This window comes from Lonchura striata, chromosome 5, assembly GCF_046129695.1.
Source record: "Lonchura striata isolate bLonStr1 chromosome 5, bLonStr1.mat, whole genome shotgun sequence".
NCBI classification, from domain to species: Eukaryota; Metazoa; Chordata; class Aves; order Passeriformes; family Estrildidae; genus Lonchura; species Lonchura striata.
Window position 1 is genome coordinate 2,940,903 of NC_134607.1, and position 22,387 is coordinate 2,963,289.

Genomic DNA, 22,387 nt, shown 5'->3' on the forward strand with positions numbered 1-22,387 from the left:
TCTCTGAAGCTAAACCAGCAGCTTGTACTGGAGCATGGCTTGGCACTCAAAGTCTAAACCTCATTAAGCTGAAACCCAGGTATGTTCTATTTTAAAAAATAATAATAATTTTTGCTGATTCTCTCTCCATTGCCAGAATGAAGCTGATTATTAGTTGCATTTCTGTTCTGCATGACACACACTATGACAGGTAGCAGAAAATACTCATCTGCACGTTTTATGACTCAAAAACTAGAGGACACCAGTCTGCTGATCCTGCAGTAAAGAAATCAAATGGATTATGTAGTGAGATTACACATCATCATTTGTGTACCGTGCCTTTCCCACAGGTATGCTCACTGGGTTTGGGGTTTTTTAATATTATTTGATTCAGTTGATTTTCTGTTTAACCTTTTCTTTTCTTTTCTTTTCTTTTTTTTTTTTTTTTAACTGAAGCAGCAGAAATGGTTCCTTAATCCTCACTTTAAACCTTTGCTGGTAGCTAGTGAAGTGGTGTTATTTATAGGCCAGGCAAGACTGGATGATTTATTATAATGGTGACTCAAGCCTATACATCTTTATAATTATTGCCAGGACTATGGATGACATGTTCTGTTGTGAGGCTTATACAAAAGTGCTGAGAACCTTTACTGGTTACTCTTCAGCTTTCTTTTTCCTCTGTCCTGTCCAACTTCGATGCAATAAACACTTGAACCTTCAGGACTCTGACAAATCTGGACAGGGCACAAACTTTGCAGCAGCTCCCTCAGCAGAAGCAGCCCACCAAACTGGAATGTTGAGGGGAGAAAAAATAAATTCTCCTGGTTTTCTGGTATTTTTGTTCTTCATTTGCAGTAATTTGGTATCAATGAGGCATTCTCTCCACAGACAATTTGGGCCAAGGGGTGTTCTGTGTTTGGGCAGAGCCCTGAAATTTCAAGCTGTCAAAAAGAGGAAGGAGCTTACTACCCCTGGATTTTTATAGGAAAAACTCAAATACTTTCAAGTACCAGAGATCCAAAGGTAGAATTTCAGCTTAGGTTACGTGGCCTGGCAGCTGGTGGCCCTCTGCACAGGCCATGGATGGACCTGGCTGTTAGAAATGTGGTTGTGAGACATTGCTGGTTTTTGGGCATCGGCTGCAGCAAAGAAAATCAGCTCTGGGAACCAGAGCAGGATTCCCTGGTGCCTCCAGAAATGTTAGGTTGTATTGCTCATACATCCACAGGATTAAGTGATTTAAGCAGATTTTCTTGTGCTAATGAAATTTTCTTCTGATTCTAATCTGCAGAAACTGTGGGGGAATTTTGACTTCCTCTGTAGCAAGAGGAAATTCTCCTTCTCCCATGTTCCTGCAGTTTGTTGTAGTTTGTCTGCAAAGACCACCTGGCCTGAGTGGGAGGTCTGGAAAATGAGCAGCCACAATGCACAGAACACATCTTTTATTCAGTAAGCAAGCAAGAACAGAAGTATAATGTGTAGTGCTTAATATTCATACAGTACGAAAAATATAAAAATAGAAATAAAATTTCACTGAAAGCATTTTCACTCACAAATATACAAGGAAAAGTGCTGTCAAGCCACATCATGCTACACCACTTGCCAGTGCTGAACTGACAGTTTCCCAACAGAACTGAAACACTAAAAACTAGTCTTTCCTCACAGTTTTTGGTGAGCCTGAACATTTGACTAGCAAAAATGGGCCTCCTGCAGCTGAGAACCTAAAAAGCATAGATGTCATTACATAATGGAACAATAAAAGAATTTGGGAGAGTTCTGTAGTGATCGTAGCCTGCTTCAGGCTGTTTGTGTAGAGACCAAAAGAAGATAAATAAACTTGAATCCTGATTATAATCCAGATCAGTCATGGCTAACAATTCCTGGAACTTATTGTGCATGGATATTTGTGCAATACTCCCACCTGCTGGCATATCCAACAACTCTCTTCCTCAGATGCTGCAGTTCCCTCTGCCTGCTTTACACTGGCACAGATCTTCCCCTTAGGTCTGCTGGACTCCAGGAGAACAGCCCGTAAACAGTGCTAAATGCCCTCAACTTTTAGTGGAACTGGAGCTTTTCCAGCACCTTAACTTCTGGGGCTGTCCCTAGAGGGAGAAGTTCACACAGCAAAGTGACGTGGGCTGGTAAGAGATTCTCCAGCAAAGTCCCTGCACCAGATTCCTGGCTTTTAAGCCCCATTTTGAAGGAGTGATCTGGAGCTGAGAGTTTAAGAATCTTCTAAGATCTGCTGTCCCTGGGCAAGGAGCTGAACTGCCTTCATCAGGAAGCCAGCTCTGAGCTGTGTCCATAAAGGCATGGGTGGGATTTGGGATCAGGCTGACAATCACAGCTGTTAATCAGAACAAGCCCCGTCTCCCAGAGTGTGCCAGTGCAAAGAACCTGCTCAAATCACACAGATAAGGGTGTGCAGAACCTAATATGAACCCCACTTGGATCAGTTCCTATTTTGGAATGGGATTTATTTATACTTGGTTATACCTGCTATAAAAATAAATGTGACGATTAACCCCTGAGATCATTCTAGCATACTGTTTTGGCCTGTTACTTGTTTCCCTCAGAAATAAATTTTTATTTGGTTTACGGATGTTTATTTAGGTTCTAGTGACAAGCTTTTGTAAAACACATTAAATAATCAATGTGGGGCTGAAAAGGTGTACATTCTAGTTGCATATATGATACATACCTTATACGTATATAATACATTCCATAACAGCTGAATGTTCTAGTTTTGTCTGGGAAGTTCTTGCTGTGGACAAGGAACTTAAACACTAGAAGATAAACAGCTGTTCAGGATCAAAGATAATTGCATCTGATATGGTTTACTTAGATTGTTTTTCTTTCTTTAAATCTTATTACACATAATAGCTACAGTAGTTTGTCCAGCAGGTAATAAATGAATGCATAAAGCACTTCTAGCTATATCTGGATATTATATGCATGCATTTTTTATAAATAAAAATCAAATGTGAGGTCACATTTTCCCATCTTCTGTTTATAAACTAAATCAAATTTCTCATTCATTGAAACAGTGAAGATGTCTTTCCATAGCCCAACTCGTCCTGAAACACAGAGAAAGAACACAAGTCAGAGAGTGAATGTAACAGGACACCAAATACCTACAGTCTAATTGTGCTGGGCACCAAGTATCAGCTGCAAGATTCTGATCAGTCTGATCAGGGCTTTCTCTGAGACCTTAATGAGACCTAAAGCTGTTTTTCATTATCTCACCCAGTTACTCTGGCACTACCCTTGCAAAGCCTTCAAATAAAACCTGTCTTCAGCTGCACCAGCCTTACACAGGAGTAATTCAGATTTGTCTGAGACTTCACTCTGGCCTTAACCAGAAATAAATACAGATTTTGGGTTGGGTGTTCACTTAAACGTGGATTTCTTCTTTCAGTGCAAGCTATAGCCATTTAATAATTCCAACAGCTAGCAACACATTTCAAAATCACCATGCCTCCAGAACTTGCTGCTTAGAGAACCCTCCAAAAAGTACAGAGAATGTGGGGTATAAAAGTGACTATTGGAGTGTAACATTTTCATGGCTAATTTCTATTATTTTGTGTCCAGATATAAGTCCAACAGATGAATTTCCATTTCTCAACATGGAGAGATTTGTTTCTTAAACACGAGTTTCCATCTCTGAAAGAACAAGTGCCACGTACTCAATTTTTGCCACTGACATTTTAATTTTGAACACGAGGAATAGGAAGATTTGGGTGATGAAATATGGACACTGAACACCCTCCTCATATGAATTAATCTACGGAACCCAACCAATAACATAACATAACCTGGTGACCCTGCTGAACCTACCAGCCAAAGGCAGCAGCCCCCTTAACAAGTGTTTCAATGCAGCCCAAAATATATTTAATTCAAAGTCAGCCAGGGTTACTTGTGGCTGAATAAGCCCCATGGAATAACCAGACTGAGAGGCCCAATTCTCTTCTCATTTATGCTGGAGATAAAGACAAAATCCAGACTTGTTCAACTGGAATAAATGAAAGGAGAATTGGGACTGTGCTACCAGAGTTTAATCATAACAGCAAGAACAAAGCTACATGCAGGGAGCCTAATTATGCATTTAATGCATAAGAAGAATAGCCATTTAATTCAATTACCATTGCTTTTATGCAGAAACTTTATAATTGAGACCAAATACAAAACTGTCTGAAACATCTACATATTACATTAATCTGATGGTATAGCTTGGGTGTAAAGGGCCATTTTATGAAATCAGGGCTTTTGTATAATTCCTGAAGGTATGAAAGGGTCCTGGTTTCTTTTCAGGATCCAAAGATCAGAATAACCTGACACTGAAAATGCCACTTACTGTTTTCACCAAATTTCTCATGTATTTTTAAAAAAATAAATTAAGAAAATGCTTACAATCATAAACGTCTGATACTAACTTAAATCTTGCTTTGGCAACTATAACAGCAAAAAGTACAGCATGAAACACAAACCCCTTTATTTCCAATTCAACAATGAATATTTTCTTCTTCTGCTCAGTAAAAAAAAAACTCCTTTTATTTTTGAATCTCCCTAAAAACACACATGGACAAATGACAAGTTTTACAAATGACATACACACACAGTGGATTATTTGTAACAATTATTTTCTTTTTTGCCATATCAATTGATAGCTTGTCAAAAAGTCACCCACCTGGTTTATGATTTGAATCATGCAACTGCGTAAATTATGATGTGATAAGAGTCAAATACAAGTAACATATCTAATCATTGTTCTGCTTTCACAGCAGTTCAGGGTTATCTTCAGAGTAAAGATCAATGTGCTAAAAGAAAAAATATATGAAGAACTAAAATAAAGCAAAATAATAAAGTAAATGTAACTAATGACAAATTAAAATATTTGAAAGTAATTACAATCAGCTGTCATGTCATTGCCACCACTCTTTGTCACAGAAACAAACAGAGAAGGAACAAAGCACTGCTAATGAAGCTACATTCTGGAGTAACAAAATATTGTAAAAGCCAAAGACAGCAAAGAAAATAAATTCAAAATAAGGATATTTATACTAAAAAGCACACAGTGAACAAATGACAAAGTATCACATTAAATGCTGTAGCTCCCTTCTCTATTACAACATGAAGGCTCCTTTCTGAAACATTTGTAGACAGTAGAAATAAGAGATTATGTGAGGGCCAACAAGGAGAACACAACCCTGCTGTCTGCAAAGCCTTGCATCCATATGAGCACCTTATCCACCTTATTTGGTTGGGATGTCCCAACCAAACGTGTGATAATTGAATAAATAACCAGCTAAGACAGAATTAGTAATCAATAGGGATTGGTAATATTTGTCATTTTCATCAGAGATTTGAAAATAATTATAAAAATTGCACCTGGTATAATCTGCAGATCACATGAAGGCTGGCTGAAAATGGTAATATGAAAAGGGCTCCTACACACAGAAATGTAAGACCAAAGTATTCCTGTCATAATCCCTGAGTAAGGGACAATAACTGCAAATTGATTCCTCTGAGAAACTTTGTGGTTGTGATAAACATGTGTTTCATGTGTGATGCTGTATCATAAAGTGCTACCACTGTTATGGGTGGAAAGTAAGGGAAAGGTCCAAATAGAACTAGATTAATTAGTGTATGAGGTGATTTTATGTTTGGGTAAGGTCTCTGTAGTGGTAATATAGGAACTGACCATCTTGACCTGGTTCCCTCATTTTTAAGTGATGTAGAGCAGCCCATAGAAAATAATTTGAGGGAGCCTAAGTTCACTTTTATGCTTCTCAAGGGCAACTGAAAGGACTTGATTTTTTATCAAAGGACAGATCAGGTTCCTGGAGAAAGAATCTCACCAGAATAAACATCTGGAAGGTAAACACATTTTAAACAGCTGAGGTAAGAAATTAAAATAAAAAGCTTACAAGGGAAGCTTTGGTTCCTTGTAATTTTATGCCTTCCAAATGAGAAATATCTGCTATTCTAGAAAACCTAATCTACCTAAACCCCAGGGCTCAGGCCAGGATAAACTGTGTGACATGGTGTGGGCTTTGGCATGCCAGAGGTCAGGAGGAGCAGTGCAGAGTTCTCAGTACGAAGAGCTGAATCCATCAAAGTGAGACAAAGACTCTCTGATGGAGTGGTTTGCCATTACCCCGTTCATCTTGGATTCTTCCATCATTTTCAGTCACTTCTACCTAACCTGACTGCAAAACAACCCAGCCCTCAAATTGAACCAACAGCCAGCTCCCTCCCATCCTTTACATGGCAATAATATTTTGACAACATCTACCACACCCTGGGGGTTACTTGCAACGTCTCCAGAAAGAGTTTTGCTGTGGGTTTTAAACATACCCCTGCCAACAGGAAGAGCCTCTGCATTACAGCACTGATCAATGAGTTGATGGCAGTGTTCCACCATGGATTCCAACTGTGCTTTGTCATAAGAAACTCCCAAGAACCTCACCAGCTGCTCAACCATTGTTGCTAGGTCCTGCAAGAGAGCATTTAAAACCTGGGTTATTTCACAATAATTAAAATCACATTTTTAATGAGTTTAAATATTGCAAAGCAAGTTATATGCCAGTGAGTGTGAAAAATAGCAGTGCAGAAGTTGTAGAAACACCACTGCTTTGAAGTTTTGCCCCATTCCAATTTGCTGAAAAGAAACACACTGGGTAATTAGAGCAGGACAGGCTGGCAGAAAGCATGGCCATGTAACCTTCAGATGCTGGAGCAGGGAACACCTGAAAAGTAGTTGTGATGCTTCCTACTTCAAGGAACACCCCACCTTTAACTGATCCCTTTGGAATACTAGTGCATTTCAGAGGATTTAAAAGTTACTTTGAATTTGACCTTAATCAAATAAATGACTAAAAATGTTAGGAGAGCCCTTTTTCCTTTATCAGCTTCTGGGACTGCATTCATGCAGATAGGAAGGACCTGGGGAGGTGGCCTCTGAGAACACCATTCATTTACATCTCCAGAATTCCAGGGTTCCTCAGTGTGAGTTGCAATGACAAAACAGTAATATTTATTAGGAGGCAGAAGGATGCTGTGATGCCACCAGCTGGTGAGCACACCTAGGAATACATTAATTATTCAAAACCATGGAATTGAAATTATTTACACTAAACTTCATTTACTCTGATTGTAATACACCTTCTTTTAGAATGCCACTCCATCAGAAGGCTCAGTAAAGTTGGAATTATCATTCACCCAAGCTTTATTGAGTCTTGCCCTGATTTCCTCTTCTTACAGGTTTAGAAACAGGAGCTGGGTTTTATCTATGCTTGCATTAGTTTTCCAGTCAAATAAACATTCTGAAATATTTTCATTAGCCATCAAAAAGATATTACTGCAATAAGAAATATGTAGTATTTCCACTAAATTTCTTATTTAAGTGGATTTATTAGACAGCATACTGTAAGGACTCAATAATTATATCTACCTTATGCTACATGATCATACCCTCATTGTTTTCAGATTTGTTTCACAGAAACCAGAACAACCAAGTAATTCTGATAAATGCCAAATACAAAGGACAAAATAGTGATTATATATTTTTTTCCCTCATTGATGCAGCACATAGAGCAAGACATTTCTTTTAAATGAATACCCAGGGCTGAGTATAGCAAGTACTGAACAGTTTCACATCACTGCCTTCTGTGCAAGTAGTTCAGTGCCTATACATGCAGGCAGACTCCCCAGTAAATTAATATGGATATGGAAATGCCTAAAGTCTGTAGAAGCTACTGAATCTTTAAAGCCAGTGCTTTAAAAATGGTATCAGGCATTAGGGAGCCCAAATATGGACATAAGGATATAATTTTGTGCTTTATGTATTTTAAAAACTAGGGTGCTAGATGTGATAAAAACATCTAACCTACCTTATGCATATCTTCATACTTGAGAAAAAGTACATTGGCATCCATGTGGTGTTCCCAAAACTCTTGCACATGTTCAAACCACGAACCATATCCTACTGCAAAAACATTATGATTGGCATGAGGAAAATGAACACTTTGGTTATTAAGCTGTATTCAAAAAGGAAAAAAAAAAAAAAGAAAAAAGAAATAACTGGAGTGGTTCATAGCCCCAGGAGAGAAGTGTCTCATTTTGACCCATGTAATGGGAGACCTAACCCTGCCCCCAAAACTTTACTCATTTGTTTTCCAGTTCTCTGATTAAATCCACATTTGCACTGATTTCAGCCAATCTACGTGTCTCTACCAGAGGTTCAGCCACTGGTACTTGGTATTTACAACCTCAAGAATCTCTTTTGTTGCCAGGATTAGAAGACAACCCCACAAGAAATGCATTCTGCATTTTTTTCCTTACCAGTGACTAATTCTCACTAAGTGCTTCACATAATCAAGGTAGGAATTAAGCAAATAAGGAGTTTTTAAATTCTTTCCCTTTTTTTTGGGGGGGGTCAATATTATCTTTTTGGCAAAGCAGCTATAGAAAAATTATAAAACAAATTTCTTAGGTTTGTATTTTGAAGCCACCTTCTCTCTTTGAAAAAGAATTGCTTCATTCTGGTAAATTCATGCATCCATTTCTTATGGAATGGAAAAAACAAAAATGGAATCTCAGTGCCTTTATGAAAATTGAAAATTGGTCTGTTGAATACGATTGTTTTTCTATGAAACGGATCTCTTTGTCCATTTGACAAGTTCAAGTTGCCAGGATTCTGCTGAGATGTAAACATGCAGCTGAATACTAAATTTCCTGTGCATTGCAAGCCTCCCATTTGTACAGTTATGGCAAATAATAGTATAATAATGACAAATATGGCAAATAATACTGCAAGGCAAATATTTACAGCAGCACGGAACATGCTGTGATGCTTTATTGGCTCTGGGAGGTCTTGATAAAGTCAGGTGGCTGCTACAAGATAAAGAGATAAAAAACTCTTGGGATACTTCCATGGAAAAGAGTGCCCAACCTTTTTATTTTAGAAGACCTTCTAAAGTGTCTTTCTTATGTCTCTAGTCTAGAAGTTCCTGATCAGGGGCTACAGGCAAACATTCCATTCCCAGGAAATGCAAATGGAAAACTGAAGGTGGGCTGGAATGGGAGGAGAGCATTAATCCTGCTCAAGCTTGCAGGATAAGGAGCAGCAAAGGTTCCTTAAGGCCTGTTAAATAACCTCCATTGGTAGGCTTTACTTTTTACTTCCCTTTGGCATTACACAGCTCCTTCAGCATCAGCTCCCCTAAATTCCAGGTTTGTTGCTCTGGATCTAGAGGAGATCCTCCTCTCAGAGCTCAAGGTACCTGCTGAATTCTTAGTGTCACATTAAGGTATCAGAGGAGATACTGCAGAGAAATAAAAGGCAGCAGGAATTTTTCTCTTCCTTAGCTAGAGAGTGTGGCAATCCCTTGGTTATTGCAGTCTCCTCACAGAGCTGCCTTCTCATGGGGTCTCACTCGAGCTCACTGGTGCACTCCAGGTAAGGCCCATGCAAACTAGAGAATTTGATGTTAACTTCCCAGGTATGAACCTTGAGCTTTTGGCTGAAATTTAAATATTAAAGGAATTACCAGAAAAATAACCCCAAACCTGAAGACCACTCCTGAGAAGCAGCTGATAGTGAGGCATAACTGAAATCAAATGATGCTGGGAGTATTCACCCCTTTTTAGCAGGTGCCTGGCACCTTGCAAAACTGAATTTCAGAAGAGTACACCAGAGTTTTTCTCTGGTTCAAGTGGAAAACTGCTGTACCTAGGGGGTCAAATACTGTAAGGCAAATATTTACAAAAAGCACGGCTCATAATTTGCATGGACAAATCTCAATCCCTGCAGCACTATCCACAGCAACCTCCTTGCTGTATATGCAAAACAAATGCACCTTTATCCAGTTCACTTCTGTACTTGCAGAAGGAACGCAGAGATGAAAATAAATGTGTACAGAGAGAACAGCTCCTTACACTTGTCATTCATAAACCTCCTGCAGAACTCCTGAAACGTTCCTCTGTAGCTCATGGTCCTTAGGGAGCGGTGGAACTGGTAATAAGACACCACCAGGTCTTTGGGGTTGCGAGCCATGTATATTACCTGTGATGGGGGGGAAAATCATCTTGTTGAAAACTTTTTCCTCATCCCAAAGCACTCACACAACTGCTGCCAGCAGAGTTAAAACAAACACGAGCTCATTTTCACCTTGGAGTTGCCGTTGTGGAGGTCGGAAGGCAAAAACCGGTAGGGCAGGTGGCTTTTGATGAGGCGAGGGGATGTCAGCTCCTAAAATAAAGCAGAGAGAATTGCTTCCTATTGATCTTCCTATTGAGCATTGCTCCAGTGCACATCCTGAGCTGGCCTGAACTGTCACACTCGAGGCCCTCTACTACACTGACTTCCATTCACAAATTCGCTTCCTAAAATTAACAGGAGTTTGGGACCCAAAATCAGGTCAGGGAGTTACATCTGGTTTTTAAATATCAAAAGGTTGGATAATGTGTTGGGGGTTTTGTCATTTTGGGGTTTATCCCTTTTGTTTTCAAAGCGGGTCCATTTGCAGGATCTTCTCAGAAATAGAATGAAGATTCTTAATATCAAACTCACTTTATTTCCAGTGATGCCTCCACTAAAAATCCTTGAAAAATACTAGAAGCTCTGAAAACATGGCCCCTAACTTCTTCCAGATTTTATCCTTGCATTTTATTTTATCCTCAGAATTAGGCTCACAGGTTTGAGTGTGCAAACGTCTTTCAAGCAATATTTTTTCTGTAATTTGATACAAAATTGTCTCATTATATGAATCATGCTTTGCTATTAAAAATGCAATAAATCCATATTGAACAAGCTTCTAGCACATGGCATAAATAAGAATGTGTAATCTCAAACTAAACCTCTTACTACTGCCACCACTTTTTTGCAGCAGGGTAGCACTGAGGTCTCACTGGATTAGGCATCACAGACGAAAAAGAAGAGCAGTCTCTGACCTCTAAATACTTTCAGCCTAAAGTAGGCTGAGGCTGTTGTTATTGACCACAAGCAGCTTAATTCTATCCCTGCCAGCCTCAGCTTGCAGCTGTTACAGGATGGCCCTGTATAGTTTTCCTAAAAATTCCAAAACGTGCCTCTGTCAGAAGTGGCTGCAGCAAGGACAAGATCACACTCATGTGCCATGCAGCTGGACTTCAAGGGACTCTTAGAAGTGTGGAATTTCATGCAGGATATTCCAGATCCCTCAAACTGCACCCTACAGTGTCTGCAGGGAGCCAGGATCTGTGGATCTAAAGGTTGAGATGTGTAAATTCGGAGCAGTGGGAATACAGATGCATGGATATCTGCATTTTTGGTTACTCTTTCACAATTTCAGGGAAAGAATCAAAGCAAATTTGCCTCATTTGGCCAGCTCTTATTTACATAAGCAAAAGAGGCCTGGAACCTTGATTCAGAAAACCCACTGCCACGATATTTAGGACATGGAGATACATTTAAAGTATGAAACAGAACACAATGAAGATTAATAAAAGCCATTTAAAATAACCTATTAACACTTAGAATTGTTGCAACAATCTGAACAAGTCTGCTGACGAGAAGGACACAGGATGAAATGAAATGAGAATAAAGACACCCAAATGCTGAAAGACTTTCTTTGCAATAAATTGTACCTTGATGATGTCCAGACCGGGCTGAGGGTACTCTAGGACTGGAAGTTGCTCATCTATATTCATTAGTCCAATCTCATCTGGATCAGCTCCCTGACTCACTAGATACACCACTTCCTGCAGCAAGCCTGTGCCTGCACAAACCAAACAATGAGAGAGAACAGACTGTATTACAGTTCTTATCTAAACACAGCCATATGAAAGGAGACCTAAACAGGGAAATAATGGCAGCTTTTCTCCTCAGCAGTCTGCTGTGAGCTAAGTCTATTACTACTGTTTTAATGTAGTACGACAGCTCTCTTGATTTTATTTTAAATACATGCAGATCTTTCATGCAAAAGACCTGAGATTTTTTTTCTTCAGTAACAATTTAAATACACTTCTGTCTCCAAATCACTTAACCTGTGAATTGCAAAGCATTTAACAAAAGGCTTCACCTCTGTAAACGTTACCTTGGCAAAATACTACTATTTTCCATTTTAGAAACTAAAAAATGAGGTGAACAGAGGTCATCCAAGTTCACAAAATGCATTAGTGGCTGTGCTGAGAGACCTTTATTCTAAATTGCAGGCAAGGCCCCCGTTATGCAATGATTTGTGAGTCTATTTATGCCTCCAGGTTATGGAGTGGATAAAGCCCCAAGCACATCCACGCACAGTGAGTCAGTCACGAGCTTTAGAAGCCTCAATTATGCATCTCTCCCCACTCTGAGGACATTTACAAAGCAACCATTAGATATCATGGCCAGTGACTGCACTTTGGAAAATTAATAGCTACTTCAATTGGACCTTTGCACAGGAAAACCATTTCAAAGTGACTTTACCTTCAGGCAGGAAGGGAACCCTCAAAACAGGGATATTTGACAGAGGGTTATGAAGAGAAAGGCTCTTGGTGAGATGAGATCACAGCGAGCCAGGGGGATCCCACAGTTTAGACAAAAAGCCCCAAGGGGGTGGGACACCCTGGAAACTGCAAAAGACAGACCCATTATTTAACCTATGATTAATTATTTATTGTGAGCAGTGAAGGAAATGAGACCAGGATTTATCCATTCTCTTGTGTTGCCTAAAGGAACAAGTAATGGTTCCAGAGTTGGTTACAAAGCCCAAGCCTGCTCCTGCATCCCAGTCCTTGGAATGATGTGCTGTAAACTCTGGGATCATGACCATTTGAACTTGAAAATAATTTGTGAGTTTGCAAGTCACTTGTAACAGTCACTAGTTAATTCCTGTTAACTAGCAAGACAGTACACACAAACAGGCACCTTTGTACCAATCCTGTACATTGGTCCAACACAAAAAAAACCCCACAACCAACCAACCAAACCTACTTATCATTATTCTGATTATTTTTTAATCTGAGACAGAAACAGTTAAGTGAAGCCAATGGTTGGAGTGAACACAGCCTAGATACAATATGAAAGAACACACACCTCCAAAAACTGTCTTGGATAGCAAGCACTTCAAGATTCCACTGTTCCCTTACTGATTGATGGGTAAATTAAAAAGGTTTGGGACAGAAAAAAAAAAAAAAGAAGACACTTCTATATTATCATCATCCACAGAGACAGCTGTCACACACTTAATACACACTTGCTCCAAGGCTGTTCATTCTGCATTTTTAAGTTAAAGCATATATTTTATGCATTAAAATTAACATTCATGCAGTACTTTAGTATCAGTCAGAATGAGCACAACCCTTGTTCTCATTAAATATTTATTCTCACCGGAAACACCCTGGTTCTCCATAATTTATTTCAGTATTTCCAATTCCACCTGCAAAGAGAAATGCTATCACAGCAGCCCCATTTCCCTGAAAGGAAAAGAAATAACTCAGTGAGGATACACAATAAACTATTTTTTCATTGCTCAGCTGCTCTCTAGGCAGAAAGCTACCATCTCTATTGTGCCTCTGAATACAGAGGGGCTGCAGGGCTGAGGCAGAACCACACTGAACCTTCTGGAGAGCAGCACCAGCTCCCCACAAAGTCCAGCAGAAAAGTTAAAAGTGAGGACAGGGAGCACAGCCCCCATGGGTGTCAAAGCCCACCCTAGGTCACAGGGTGGCTTCGTGTGGTGGAAAAATCTCTCCTCCAACCTGTGCTTTCAAAGAAAGGCTCAGCAGTCTCTGTTGTTCGGTCTCAAGGCAGTTTATTGCAAGTTATCTAAAAGATTTTCTCCTGGGGCTGCTGTGGTTTGCTCACAGCTCAGGCAGAGGCACACACACACCCTGACATCCTCTCTGACCCTGACTGCTTCTTCTCTCCTGCCCAGGGCTGCTGCTGTCTTTTATATGGTACATTACGTGTTACATGGTTACAGTTTTTCCCCAATGCCCATTACCTATAATAAATGGTGCTTTTCTACTCTATACCAATCTGTGAGTACCAACATTGCCAAGAACATGGAGGTAAGGAAGAAGAAAGAGGAAGGAAAGGACAGGGCAGGCCCAAATCCCTCCATCTTAAAACTTCTGACACCTATGTACAAAATTAAACCCCCCCCGTACAGGCATTAAAACCACCCTGTACAACACTAAAAAAATTCTTCCCTCTACTTTGTAACTACTTCTACTATAACATCTAAACTTTTGTGACTTCTTGCTCTTCCTGCAAAGTTGGTAAATCATTCCATGGTTCAAACCCAAAATCACAGCTGTTTCCAGCTGCCTGCCAGGGTCTCAAATGCTTCTGACCAAGGCCTGGAACCTCCAAAAATGTCTGAGGGACGTTTTGAGTTCCAACACATGGGGAGCACCCCCTTACCTGGCTCTGCCCAGACCTGTGGCTGTGCACCAGACTTGGCTTGATTGTGACAAATCCATGGAGAACTGCAGAGGTGGGAAATTACATATTTCCCACCCAAAGGGGGGGGTTTAGATGGAGACTCAAAAGTCTTAATCTAAAAGTGTTTCCACCAAAACCAGTGACACGCTGAAAGAGAAATGCTGGGACTATCCATAGCTGGAATTTCTCCCTACACCTGCAGTAGGATCACTGATCTCAATTTCCCTCAGCCATGAACTTTGTGCTAGTTTTCTCATTTGTCAGTCATTGTGGTTTTTTTCCCTGATTTTTTTTTAGCCTGATTTTTTCCTACATTAACACTCAAATTTCCGTGCTTTGGAATTTCAGGGTCTTAATGCAAATGAAAACTAGGAAATTAACTTATGAGGGAACAGTGATTTTTTTTTTTAACTTGTCACCTTTAATCCATTATTATTTATCCCACAGGCACACATATTCCAAAAGCTCCATGTAAAAAAAATTATAATTGACCTGGTTTGCTGTTTAAAAGAACAAAGTAAAGCATCACATGCTTAAATAAAAAAAAAAAAATCTAAAAGCTTTTATATGTATAATTACACACATATGACCTTTTCACATCTCTACGAGGACTAAAACCAACTCAAATTAAATGTATCAGAGCTAAATGTTATTTTAGTTTAAGAAGGATGACTTAACCTAGCAACAGGCAGCCCAAATTTCAGACCTGGCTGCTAGGGCATCTTCAACCTTGGGAACACCAGCTGGCTGAAAAGCCAAATAAAGTGGGATACTGTACCTAGCCACAAAATGAAAAGCCCAAGCTTAGACCTGGGCTAGCAGAATTCATTAAAATGCCATAGTATGACAGGATGTGAGTCTTCTGCTGCATCCCCATCTGTGTTTAACACAGACAGAAATCTGCCATTTGACCCAGCTGACTTAGTGATCTCTGTGGAGATTTTCAAGAACCATCATTTTACAGATGGAAAGTAGAGAAATTCCTGAAACTGAGATTATCAAAGGAGATTATGTGAATAACACCAGCAATCCAAATCTATCACGAAACCTTGGCCAGATCTAAATGTCACAGAGACTTTCTAAGAAAAAGGAAAGTTTTGATACCTGTTGGACAGAAGAAAAAGGTGAGGCAAGCTAAATAAAAAAAAAAAAAAGAAACTAAAAGTGTGCAGAGCATCTCTCTGTACTCCCTAGATTTCTGTCCCTGCTGAGGCAATGGATGTTGTGTGTCCCCAGTATCTTCACTGCTTCCTCCCTGTGCTGCTCAACACCTCACTTGGGATGGTACAGAAGGATAAACACAAGAGGACAATCACTGAAAAACAGGATTAACTGCCAAAGGTTGGCACCGAATGCCACATTAATAAATTCACAGCAATTCTACCCATTCTTCTTTCATTTGCAGCATTTCATTCAGGAGGAAGACTGCTCACCCTGCTACCTCTATGGTCATATTGCCAAAACAGACATGGAATTCATGAACGCTTACCCAATTCCAGCTAAAATGGAGGCAGTCAGCATCTGAGGAACTTCAGTACCAAGTACCTGAGAAATGCTCTTCCTGACAAGCTCCTCTGCTATGTCAATAAAATGCCTGAGGAGAACAGAGTGTTCCAGTTTACCACACAATGCCTTGGAAAGAGAGGGGGTGGGAAACAGCTGCGAGGAGCTACTGCCTGCCAGAATCTGCAGGTGTCTTTAGGAGATCTTTTCAAATTATCTGTGAGCCTGGATTTCTACCCTGCATAACAGGAGCGTGCTGGTGGGGATGCACTGCGCTTCCCTGGGCTAGTTAATGATGCACAGGAACCAGAACTCATTAAAAATCCCACCAGGCCCCAGCAGTCCCTGTGACTGGGAACTCTTCCTTTGTGCCCTTTCCATGGCCAGCGCCTCAGCAGCAAGAGCAAAGTGTGAAAAATGCATATTTTATGATTGGCTTTTCTCAAATATTACAATGAATATTATATGTGTAATGTTAGAAAGTTATGCTGTGTTAATTCTCTTAAGTAGTGTGTTAAATATAGTTTTAGGTTCCAACATAATGTTAAAATAGAAACTATGTATGTGGGGAAGGTTTTTTTTTAGGAATAAGCTACTCGCTTTGAGGAACACCTAAAACTTCCAAAGGAGAGGAATTTATGGTTTTCTCATCAGAAGAAGCTAATTTCTTCAGGCCTTGCTCAGACTCAAAGATGCCAGGGGATTAAAGGAAACAATTAACATACAACAGACAGAGTTTCTTGTTTAGAATAGAATGTATGCATAACCATAAAGGATATATGAATATGTAACAAGTGTATTGTTTTAAGGGTGATTCCTTTGTTCACAAGGCACGCTTTCTCTGACTTAGTGTCCGAGAGCATCCGGACGTCCATAATTCTTTGCTTTTTATTGTCTTGTAATTGTCCTAACTCTAAACTTTATTACTCTAATTGTATTATTATTTTTATAACCATTTTATTATTATTAAACTTTTATAATTTTAAAAACCAAGTGATTGGCATTTTTCACAAAAGTCAGAGCAGGGCCACACTGCCTCTGCTCCTCAGGAGCTGCTGCAGCAGCACAGACAAGACTTGGAAACACCACAGCTGCTCCTTCTGTGTTAGATGTCTTCCAATGTCAAATTTAGTCACTGTGGAAGGGAGAAATAGTCTATAGTGCAGATGTTCTCTGGTTTCTCTTAACTCTTTCTGGCCACTGGCACTCCTGTGAAGTCACCAGATATCATAGATGTGTTCAAAGTGAAGCAGCAGATATAAATCCATTAGATTTCCAGTGAAATTCTGCTTCTCTCTGTGGTTTCTAAGGTAATTTCTTTCAGCTTCTCCTCTCTTATCAGCTAAGACAGGACAAATCTGCAGCCCAAAGATGCAAAGGCCTTGGTATATTCCCTTTATTCACTCCTTGTATGGAAACCACATGGAAAATTAAAATAAATACTAATGCTAGTAATCTTGCAACTCCAATTAGCTATACTTGGATCTGCCAGTGCTTGACCAAATTTTGGCTAATCTAGTGCAGCAGATCCATTATGACTCATAACTTTTTTATGGCATTGGTAGATGCAAGTGTTCATTAAAAGTGAGGGCTGCCAAAGCTGCCACGCTGGTCTGCAAGTGCTGTACAGCAGAGCTTTACACCATTGTTCTAATTGCCTGCAAGCTCATTCCCCTTGGCCAATTGCAGTGTAAATCTGCAGGTCAGTATGACAGATACATCCTCACCCTACAGTACTGGAGGGAAAAATCAGATTTTTACATTAGAAGAAAAAAAAAAAAAAATCCAAAACATTAAAGTAGCTCCTCGTGGGGTCTGTATGCTGAAGTTCTCCTACTCATCCAAATTCCACCTGGCTTATGTTTTCATTAACAACTGTGGTTTTAAAAATAATAATGTATATACCTTGATACCACATTTTCCAATTCTTCTGTTTTCCTAAATGAGACTGGGTATTCAGAATAAAGACTGAAATTGTGATGTTATATTGCCACACTATTTTTTTTTTTTTGACTGACCAATTAAATATTTATCAGAGGGCCCAATTTTCAGAAAGGACTGAATATTCATCCTTTAAGACTAATGCCCCCTTTATATGGCCTAAGTGCCACATAGTCAATAGTGACCTGTCAAGGGAGTCTGTGGGACACAAGGAACCTGAATTCAGACCTTCTAAGAGGAAAGAGGAAAACTCAAGTAAGACTGGATTCCTAAGAAGTTAAATACACAATTTCCAGCAGCATTCAGTAAGCACAGTATTTGATTTTTATACTTCCTAATCCATTTATTTTTCTGGTTGCAGCTACCAGCTTTTAAACTAAAACCAACAGGCTAAATTCTGCAGACATGGGTCCATTAATTCTGAGTTGTGTTTTGAGTATGTTTTGCCAGAGGCTATAAACAGCACACTATTCTATTTAGGAGGAAAACCTCCTTTCTGTTTGGTAAAAATACTGCCACTGAACTGTTTACACACACATATTATCCACAGAATTATTGCTATTCTGTCCAATACAGTATCCTAAAGCACTGCTTTAATGAACTGGTTGCAAGGCAGAGCTATTTTTGGCTAATGCATTAGTAGTATTTTGTTTTAAAGTGGCCCGAGTCGTGATTCTCCCTCACATTAGCACACTAACTACTCAATAGAGGACAGGATGAGAAGTGCATGTGGACCACAGAGTGTGTGGGACCTGGCACTGACAGCTGGGGCAGCCCCCCTCCCACACAGCGAGGGTGCCCACACCAAACACCAGCCTGGAGAAAAACACGGGTGCTCAAACTGCAGCAACACTGATAAATAAAACACACCAGGACATGTTCTCTGGGAGATCTGTGGCACAGCCAAACCCACACACACAGAGATCGATTCCCTGAAGAAGAAATTCATCTGTCTCTTGCTGGCAGAAGTCTCCTGCTGAGGAGAGCTGGGGCAAAAAACCTTTCTTTTCTATCTTTGTTAATAATCCACAACACCCTGACATGCTCTGCAGCAAGGGCTGGGTAAGTAGCATCCTAACAGCTCTAAGAACTCTGAGTCAGGTCCATAAATCTATTAAAGACATCAACAGGCTAAAAGTTTGCCTTAATTTGCCTTCTGATTGAAGAGTCAGGATTTGTACCTTCAAGCTTGTCTTGACATCTGTGGCAAGCACATTTCTCTCCCTCTCAGGATTTTTCATAGAGGTGCACAGAGAGAAATGAAAGAGAAAACAATTTCTATTTCTGCTCCTTGTTTTTCCCATGTGGAATGTGTTTGGAGAATTGTTTCCCTGGGGTGAGTGCTTGATTGGATTCTGGTGAGGATTGTTTGAGCCTGATGGCCAATCCAACCCACCTGGGGCTGGACTCTTGAGAGAGGGTCATGAGCTGTGGTTGAGTCAGAGAAAGTAGTATGTAGTTTTAGCATCCTCCTTTTATATAATATATTGATGTATTTTAGCATGGTTATAATAAAGAAATAATTCAGCCTTCTGAATTGAGTCAGACATTATCATTTCTTCCCATTGGGTTCGCCTGCATTTACAGTAGACATCCATGACTTCATCATATCCAGGTGTCCCAGATTTTGTCACAGGTCCTTCAGAGACAGCAGCCACTGGCTGGTTACAGACATCTCTAGGTATCAGATATTCAAAGGGAAATGGTTTTACTCTTGAAGCTTTAGCTGGGATGTTCACATCTGTGGATGCTCATCCTGTCTTGCACCAGGTGTCAACACTAATGGAGTAAATTCACACCAACTGCTCCAATCCACTTAAAATTAGATCTGCCAAATTAGCTGCAGGAGTTTCTACTTTTGGCATCAACTCCCATGGCAAATTTTGCATGGGGCAAACCAGAATGCATTCACCCAAAATACTCTGTGGGTTATTTTTCTACCAGGAATGATGAACAGCAGGCTAAGGGCTGCTCTAGCACAGGCACCTTGAAAAACAAATCCTTGGGTTAATTTTTCTTCCAGTTTCTACTCACCAACCAAACACGCCCCCACAGTAAAAGAGAGCACAAATCTATCAGGCTAAACCAAAAAACCATAACATACAACATGCAGGAACATAGAAATAGCAGATAAGCCTGCTTGCTCTGACAGAATGACATTTCTTCCTCCCCTTTCCACATCTATTCAAGGCTGACCAGGTCTAAAGCCAGCCCAGCACAGTAAGTTGTTACCTCAGTTGTAGCCTGCCCTCCTGCATGCATCCTCTGGCAGCTCCATTCTCCCACCTTTTTAAAGCCCACATGAAAAAAACATGCCTAAATTGCCTAAAATTACCTCCAGCTGAAAGTCTTCCCAATGTGCCTAATTTCCCCTTGTTTTCACACACTGTACCAAGGACAACAATGCAGGAAAAGACTTTGCTGTGATGACAAGTTCTGGGCTCTAAAATCATGCTCAAGGACTTCATTGCATCAAAAAGAGCTGCACAGTTACCCTTAGCCCCATTGATTTATAGGACAACTCTATCACTCTGTGTTCTGTTCTACAGTCATAATATGGTCTCTGGGTAAATGCAGGGTTTCACAGAGAGCTCTGCTGACTGAGATAGGATCAGAAATCAGGAAACAACAGGGCACCCCTATTAGCCACTCGTGGTCAGGTAGATCTCATGCCCTTGGCTGTGAATATACTCCTGTCCCCACGTAATCATGTCAGGAGATTGCCTCAAAAGGCAATTCTCCACCTCAGCTTCCACCTCTTCCAGGTAGATTGTTAGGCAAAACCTGCCTGCACATTAATGTGCATTGGACATATTAGGAGGTCACGTTTCAGGAGTGCAGCACAGCAATAATATAATGTGAAACAGCTGCAGGTACAGATTATACATTTTAAAAAAAACCACAACTTGTCCAGTCAGCTATTGCTTGTCTAAAGTCAGGGAGTAAAGCATTTTGTCCCACACAGAATCTCACTCAAGTTATAGCTGCACTAAACAAAACCATTCTTCTCAAGGTACCTATGTCCCCCGTCATTGAACTGGACTGCAGTTTGTGCCAGCTACAGCCCTTTCCATTGCTGCTCTTCAGAATCAGAAATAGAAAGAAATCTGTCTGGGAGTATAAAAGGGGATCAGCCAACCCATATCATCATGGGTTTGATGCCTAAAGATTTTAGCTTTTTATACATTTTTCATATATTCATAGATTTCTGGACTGATAATGCATGGTTATATAGCTCCTGGTATTTTTCCTACCCTTTCTCTTAGATCTTAGAGTAATAAGCTAATCTAATACATTCCTGAAAGACTGGTTTTCAAGTAGAGAACCTTCAAGGACATTTTGTTTTCCAACCAGAATCTAAGACAGAACAAGAAATGGGGCAAAGAAGCCCCAAGAAAGACATGGAGGGGCTGGAGCGTGTCCAGAGAAGGGAACGGAGCTGAGGAAGGGGCTGAGGGAGCTGGGGGGGCTCAGCCTGGAGAAAAGGAGGCTCAGGGGGAACCTTCTGGCTCTGCACAGCTCCTGACAGGAAAAAATATATATGGTAGGTGACATTCTGTTTGCCCAGGAAAAATGCTTACCATTATATATGAAAAATATCCACACATCCAGTGGAAAATATAGACAAGAAGATTATATGATTTATCCCAGGTCACAGAATCTGCAGCCACAAAGTCACATTGCATGCCTGGTGTCCCAATGCTTGCATCACTTGTAAAGCAGCATTTTTGGGACTAAACAGGGGGTAGTTCCTTTCCCTCAGCATGGGGTGTATGAGTCCCTACTGTACCCAACAAAAGAAAAGGCTTCTTTTAATAAGACTGCATAATAAAACATTAAGCATTTTGCTTCATTAATATCTTTAAGGTGACAAATGAACATTAACATGAAATGAGAATGACTGGCTGGTGGGTTTGGCTGATCTACATAATTTTCTAATTCTTTAGTCTTTGGGGTCATTATAATTTAATAGAATCAATAATGATTTCAGAATACACCTTTCACGCAGGGTAAAACCTTTTTTACTTTTTATTTTCCTATGCCTATTTAAAAAAAAAAAAAAAAAAAAGCAAGTTGGGTTTTGTACTACCTAACAGCAGGGAAGTAATTATGCTACATTTGCAAAAGACCCAGCTAAACTATTAGAAAACTGGAGAATTCTTCATCTTCTGAACCATTTGTTCTGCCTCTAGTAACATCTCTTCACTGGTTTGATAAAAGGGTCATGAGAGAAACTCTGCTACCTAGACAATAAAAGGAATTTCCCTTAGCCACAGATGTTTTTTTCTCTGCTTTTATTTCAAGTTTGAGACATAAAAGGACCTATTCAATTCTACTCACATTGAAATCAAGTCAAATGCATCAGTGGCAAACTTAACGTTGTCTTCAATTACTTTTTTTATAGTTTTATGTATAATTTCTTTGCCTAGCAGCATTTAAGAGTGAGTCAATACCTGAAGGTATTTTGAGCTATATATAAATAAAAAGATAAACCAATTTCAGCAGGACCTTCAAAGCACAGGAACCCAGTGGCTCTAATCCCCAGAAATA

At 39.9% G+C, this 22,387-nt stretch overlaps 1 protein-coding gene across 2 annotated transcripts in view; it reads right to left on the reverse strand.

Moving 5' to 3' along the window:
- Positions 1-1,406: 1,406 nt before the first annotated feature.
- Positions 1,407-22,387, reverse strand: part of SULT4A1 (sulfotransferase family 4A member 1) — a 28,109-nt gene continuing 7,128 nt past the window's right edge. The window contains exons 2-7 of one of the 2 annotated variants that reach the window (XM_021535503.3): positions 11,611-11,741; positions 10,154-10,234; positions 9,922-10,048; positions 7,875-7,969; positions 6,340-6,478; positions 1,407-3,059 (exon numbers count right to left, since the gene is read on the reverse strand). In XM_021535503.3, the coding sequence (XP_021391178.1) occupies positions 2,947-3,059; positions 6,340-6,478; positions 7,875-7,969; positions 9,922-10,048; positions 10,154-10,234; positions 11,611-11,741 (686 nt within the window). In that variant the 3' untranslated portion in view covers positions 1,407-2,946. Of the gene's footprint in view, positions 4,800-6,339; positions 6,479-7,874; positions 7,970-9,921; positions 10,049-10,153; positions 10,235-11,610; positions 11,742-22,387 lie in introns of both variants that reach the window. The other variant, XM_077783198.1, reaches the window with a different exon arrangement.